This window comes from Vipera berus (assembly GCF_964194415.1).
Source record: "Vipera berus genome assembly, chromosome: 1".
In the NCBI taxonomy this organism is placed as follows: domain Eukaryota; kingdom Metazoa; phylum Chordata; class Lepidosauria; order Squamata; family Viperidae; genus Vipera; species Vipera berus.
The window spans coordinates 152,289,073-152,295,782 of record NC_138202.1 but is presented as its reverse complement, the minus strand read 5'-3'; the positions used below and the strand labels follow the sequence as shown (position 1 = coordinate 152,295,782).

The window sequence follows — 6,710 nt, the reverse complement described above, 5'->3', positions numbered from 1 at the left end:
CTGAGACTTTTGCATACAGGTAATCCTTGACTTACAATCATTCGTTTGGTGACAAAAGTTACAACTGCACACTTACAACTCTTGTAGCATTTTCATGGTCACATTATCAAAATTTGGGCATTTGGTAACTGGCATATATTTATGTCAGTTTGCACTGTTCAGGGGTCATGTGATCAGCATTTGTAATCTTCCCAGTTGGCTTCCAACAAGCAGTCAGTGGTGAAAGCCAGATTCGCTTAACAACTGCATGATTTACTTAATAATTGTAGCAAAAAAATGATGTAAAATGGTGGCACAACTATCTTGCTTAACCATGGACATTTTGGGCTCAACTGTGGTCGTAAGTCGGGGACTTTTTATACATGTAAGGGCTTGGTCTAACAAAGGGAAAAGGCTGCTGAGAATGTGGGAATGCTCTCAGGAGACGGGACGAAGCCCCAGCCCAGGGCAATAGAGGCAGTTTAGCCTGCAAAGTGACAGAATTGTATTTTCAGACTTGCAAGATGTCAGCTTCATGAGACAGTCCAAAGAAAAAACATGTCCAGATGAACTAGTGCTATTTTATTGTAAAGTTACTGTCAAGGTTGAATCGCTAAGATGCCTGCTAACTTCTATCGCTACTCAACTTGCCATAGAAATGGGGGAGGAGTAAAAAAAAGTAGGAAGGAAATGGGGTTTCAAGAAGCCGTCCACAGACTGTGAGAATGCCAAGGTTACTAACACAGATGTCTGACAGAGAAGTGGACCATTCTCATAACAAACCAAAGATATATGGTCCAGCAACGTGAACAACTGGTGGGTGAGGGTTAAGGGAAGCTATTGTTAACTAGGCAGATTTTCACGCGGGAGAAACAGATGGTTTTGCTTCTTCAGTTCGGAGACATGTATTCAATAAAGTTTATCTTTTATGGCACTTCAAAGCCTCAAGGATTCCTTGATTTTGAGTTCACTAGTTGGATGGTTGACAGGTACATTATGAGAATCTTGCAAATGTCTGAAAGTACTGTAATTCAGTCATATTTGGAAGTTTATGAGTTTCAGCTGTCCTAGCCAGCAGATCAATACTAAGAGATTGCTGGGCTATATATTTTAGTATCTCTTGAACTTACAGTAGGATAGATTAGGAATATAAGAATATGGGATCATAAATATCTTAATTAGTGATCATTTCTCGATGATAGTGATTTCACATCTTTTTCACTGCTCCAATGCATGTAATGTTAAAAGACAAGCACAATGGAAACTTCATCTAAAATCCGTACCTTTAGATTGGCTGTTTTTATACATTTAAATTCTGCTTGGATATGACATAAAATGTTTGTATGACCTAAATCAGTTTTCTTCTCTGTACTGGAAACAAGAGAAAACATTTTATAACAAACACACTTTTAATAACCAATTCTTTTTCTCTTTTTTCAAGTTCTTATCCAGTCATGTAACTCTGTTCATGATCAACTATTTATCCAGTGGTTCTCCAGGTTATAGACATTCTTGGTATTTCTTGCTCTGATCTTAAACCTTTCAGAAGCCCAATTCTGTCAGTGCATACTCAGAATTGAGTCCCAAAGAACTTAGTGGACTCTAATCTCACGTAAATGTGGTATGTCCTCTTCATCTTTTCCAGTTAGCAATTTCTGATGTGTCTCGAGAAGCTTCACAGTGTTGGAGCATATCTGATGGTTGTCTTCTTTATTCACTCATCCAAGAAAAGGATGGCCTTTGGTTAGGAATAAGAGAACATTAGCCTTAAAAAAGTGACACTAAAACAGTTGTACAAGGAATCTGGTCAGTATATTAAGACGAATTTTGGAAATGGGAAATCCCCATAAAGTTGTAGAAAACACTATGGAAAAAGTTTCGCTGTACTACACAATGTAGTTTGTTGGAACCTGTTCTTCCTTGAATTTTAGGTTGGCAAATCGGAAGTAGTAACTCTATTCCCCCGCCTTGTGCCCCAAGTACCTCACTTAATGTACATCTGAGATCAGCCACTTAAAAGGACAAGCTGTGTTGTTGTTGTTAGTTGCAAAGTCGTGTCCGACCCATCGCGACCCTATGGACAATGTTCCTCCAGGCCTTCCTGTCCTCTACCATTTTCTGGAGTCCATCTAAGCTCACGCCTACTGCTTCAGTCACTCCATCCAGCCACCTCATTCTCTGTCGTCCCCTTCTTCTATTGCCCTCAATCTTTCCCAGCATTAGGCTCTTCTCCAGTGAGTCCTTCCTTCTCATTAGGGGACAAGCTGTACATCTCTGAAAAAGACCCCCCACGATGAACATTTTAAAGACACACAAGTTTCCTCGACCAGCATCGTAAAAACCAGCACTGTAAAAAGCCCGGGGGGGGGGGGGGAATGCTAAGGCCCAATCAATTTTGCACAGTGACAGAGGCAACGGGAGTTCTAAGAGCCAGCAAGATACGTATCCGCCTAACGGTCCTAAAGCGAGAAGCCCGAAAAAAGGAGCAATCGCGGTAGGTAGCAAGCCGAGGAGTTCACCCTCCGCCTGCTCGGAGACTTCCAACCCGGGAGAGGGTCGCCCAAAGAGTTGCCGTTCCCTTTCCAATCCCTCCTTAAGACGACTCCGGCAGAGCTGGTGAGTCCGAAGCTGTCACGCCCGGTCCCTCGTCGCGGGGGCCTCCGGTTCCTCCCGCGCCGCGTCGATGCCCACCCCCGCCAAAGTACTCGCCCCTTCCTGCCCGGATCTGCTTTCCCCGCGTTTGCCGCAGCGGCTTCCCCCAATTCTCCTCTCGTAGGAGAAGCCCATCCCACCCCCGGAGCCCAGGCTGGGGACGAAGCGCCGCCCCGCTCGCTCGCGCGCGCCGCCCCCCTCCCTGGCCTCCTCCTCCTCCTCCTCCTCCTCCTCCTCTCTCTCTTCCTCCCTCCCTCCGCCGCTCTGGTCTCCCTCTCTTGCCCCCTCCCCCTCCTCCTCCCGCTTTCCTTCGCCCCCCTCCCGGTTGGGCAAGGAGTCTTTTGCCGCATCGGCGGTTCGCACTTGGTCTCGACCGCTTTCCCTGGCGGCGCTCGGAACCGACCGGGCGCTGCTCCATTTCTTCTTCTCGTGAGGCAAAACTCTTTGCAGCGGGAGCGCGCTCGTGCCCGCGCGAGTCCCCGGGCGGGCGGGCGGGAAGGAGCGAGCGAGCGAGCACTCTTGTCCTCGGTGCCCTCTGCAGCTTCCTTCTCTTGCCGCTGCTCCCACCGCAGCCCGCCGCTGCCTTCGGAAGGTCGGAGAAGGAGAGGAAAGAAAGAAAAGACCGGGCTGAGCGGAGAGGGGCCGTCGCCGTCGGGAAGGAAGAAGCCGAGAGGGGGAGGAAAGAGCGCGAGGGAGCCAGCCAGCCAGCCAGCGAGCAGGCGCGTGCGGGGAGGGGAAGAGCGCGAGCCCCCTCCCTTTCGCCGTCGCTTTCCTCCTCCTCCCTCCCCCCTCTTCCCCCTGCCTGGTTCAAGTGCCCTCCCTCATCCCTGCGCTGCGGGCTCCCTTATTCCAGCTTCATGGGCAAAGTGTGGAAACAGCAGATGTACCCCCAGTACACCACCTACTACTACCCCCAGTATCTGCAGGCGAAGGTATGGTGCGGCCGCCGGGGCAGGGTCTCTCGCCTTCTTTTCTTGCCAGAGATGGGCACCGAGGGCGGCAGGACAGGGCTGGGCTGGGCTGGGCTGGGCTACACTTTGCAGTCTTGCTAACTATAGCCTCGGAGGAAGAGGAAAGGATTGGGGGGAGGGAGGGGGGGTGCCCGGGGCGGGGAAGAGGGGGCTCTTTGGCTGGCATCGGATTACAGGCGCGCTCCCCGTTTGGGGGCGCGCACATAACGCCGGCAGCCCCTTCCTGACTCTGCCTCGTCTGTTCCCTTTTAGGATGTACGTGATTGTGTGTGTGTGTGTGTTGTGTGTGCGTGCTAGGGAAGGAAAAGAAAGAAAAGAAACGAAGCAGGCTTTCGAGCGGAAGCGCTGGGGTCCGAGCACCCGACCTGCCTCTTTACTCTCCTCAGACTGATGTCCTCAGTGTCACCTCCCAGCCATTCCCTTTTCTCTGACTCCTGACCCCTTTCCTCAACTGCCTCCCCTGCTCATTCTCTTCCTCCTCCCCCCCCCCACTTTCTTCCTTCGCCCGGAGATAATTCGATTTTTTTCCCCCTCCTTCTGATACATATGCCAGTTGCTCCTCTCCTCCCCTCCCCAGGGTTAAATAGAGACCAGAGTCCTGATAGGCATTTTTTTTTTGCTCTGAGAATGTAATGAAACCTCCCTTTTCCTTCCCGTTAGGTTTTTTTATTCTGAGCAGAAATAACAGGATTCAGTTTTATCATCCCACAGGCGCAATTTATTGCTTTTTCTCTCTCATCATAACTTTCAACTAACCAGGAACTACTTTAAACTCTGGAACTAGTTGGATCAGGATATATAAATACGTACATGCATACATACATACCGTACGTACATGCATTTCCTGCAGAACCCCGAGTTTTATTTTAAATAATAAAATCATCCATCTTGAACAAGACAAGGAAACTACAAATAATTAAAGCAAGATTATTATTTTTTGGAAAGCATCCATATAAGCAGTCTGATACTGGAATGTTTTATTCTGCAATTTTTAAAATTTGCTTTTGGAAAAGGTAACATTTTCTAAAATCAGATTGGTTAGCCAGTGTCTGCACCATACATTTTGCTTTCTCTGCCTTCCTAAAAGAAAAACTAAGTGGAGGTTGATATGTTAATTTTCCCCAAGATCTTTGACATCTCTGGTATGTGTCTATGGATGCATGTGGAATGTCCAAAGCTGGTCAGTATAGCTGCTCTGGCAAATCATGCTGCAAATCTGGCAAATGCAGGGAGATTGCATCCTCTGCCTGGAATATTTGATATCTAAGTGTTCTCCAGTGAATAGCACTGCGTGCAACATGCACACACTATGTGATATGTGTAGTATATTCTTGTTCTTGTATTATATTAATACAGCACTGTGGAAATGAAGATTCACTATCACAGTTTTTAAAAAAATATTTATTCAAATCTTAGGCCCACCAGTAAATGTTAAAATGCTCTATAAATGGTTTGTCTATATATCTGTCTATCATCTGCCTATCTATCTGCCTACCTAACTACTGACCTGCCTGCTTGCTTGCTTGCCTGCCTGCCTGCCTGCCTGCCTGCCTGCTTGCCTGCCTACCTACCTACCTACATACCTACCTGAGTCATCTGGAAGTAGAGCATTTAGTACTGTTCATTATATTAATCTGTGATTAATTGCATGGCTATATATGAGCCACATTCCAATTTAAGGTGTATCATTATCTAGAAATTATCTTGATTGTGAGAATTACAACCAAAGCTTTCCTCCTGTGTGAATTACAAATGAAGCGATTATGAGTGGCAAGAATGCTGTTTGTTTATGGTTGTTGGGAGCAGAGAGTGTTCAAGAGTTCCTTTAGCAATTGTGGGTTTCCTCCTGAAGGGTTCTTAGCTATTTCGTTTTGAGAATCATGGATTTCTTTCACTTAGTATCCTTGGTAATAGTGAGACATTTTCACTTTGAACTTGGCAAATTTAAGTATGCATTTGAAATTGAAGCATTCCACATCAAGTTATGAATCATAATATTTCCATCAAAAGTAGCCTCATGTATAAAATATGTTAGTGGGGTGTTTTTTTGACCTTTTGAATTTTGAAGAGATGGTTTAAAATTTTTATAAGGATTGATAATGTTACAGTTTCAGTAATACAGTAATTCAAATACATAATGACATGTGATTTGACTTCAGTGAGACTTACTTTCAAGTATGGGTGGTATATGCTTCACATAGCAATGCAAAGTAGAAGCCTACATGTCATTTCCAACATGCTGCAAAAAACCAAATTTCCAACATGGTACATTATGAAAAATCAATTTAAAAATACAGGTAAACAAAACCATATTTTTGCACAAGAATGTTTTTCCAATTCATTTTTGTATGCCATTAACAGTAGAGAAACTAAATACATATTTTAATATGGCTAGTGCAGCCTTTCTTATCTTTTTGCACTGTAAATAATTGAAGAGAAAAACTGTAATAAGCTTGCCCTTGTAATTAGGATATCATCTACAGAAAAGCCTTAAGGACCATCTTCTGAAAATGTGCTTCCTCTATAAAGTATTTAATATTGATTTATACTATAGTCAATGGCATATCCAAAACATGTATTGCAGTAATCCCTATTAAAATTATAGTCTGAAATCACATTAGTCTTTATCTCTTTGTCTGATAAAAGAGGTACACACAGCCATTTAACCTACGTATGTGAACTACTACATACAATGATTGTGTTCACAATTCCTGTTTTAGTGAGATTCTGTCTTGAAGGGGGGAATGCAGGAAAGACAACAAATTAGACACAGTTGTGGCCGAAAAGGGACTCCATTACTCCATTAATTTCAGTGTCTTCAGGTTTGCCTGACATTAGTAATTTTCCACATGCTTTACATATTATATTGAGATAAAATTTTAGTAAACTTTTTGAAAGCTATTCCAAATAAAAATTGCATGGGAAGTGTTCCATGATTATCCGACTACAGTTAAGCAAAGAAAAAAATGAGGGAAATTGCCAACCCTACAAGAGCTGTAAGGAAACAAAGGTCTTTATCAGATCTACTCAAAGACAGATCTCTAGCCCATCCCAGAATGACTAGTCATATGCCTGTAGTAAGCTCACAAGTTACTTATGTCCTCTTTC

The 6,710-nt window shown here is 44.5% G+C and overlaps 1 protein-coding gene across 5 annotated transcripts in view; it reads left to right on the top strand.

Annotated features, from left to right (window-relative positions):
* The first annotated feature begins 3,244 nt into the window (after positions 1–3,244).
* The window catches only part of RBMS1 (RNA binding motif single stranded interacting protein 1), a 139,643-nt gene continuing 136,177 nt past the window's right edge, over positions 3,245–6,710 (top strand). For 4 of the 5 annotated variants that reach the window (XR_014026704.1, XR_014026705.1, XM_081329708.1 and 1 more), the window contains exon 1: positions 3,272–3,563. Coding sequence is in view for 2 of the 5 variants with exons in the window: in XM_081329708.1 (XP_081185834.1) it covers positions 3,489–3,563 (75 nt within the window). In the remaining 3 variants the exon portion in view is untranslated. Of the gene's footprint in view, positions 3,564–6,710 lie in introns of all 5 variants that reach the window. The other variant, XM_081329710.1, reaches the window with a different exon arrangement.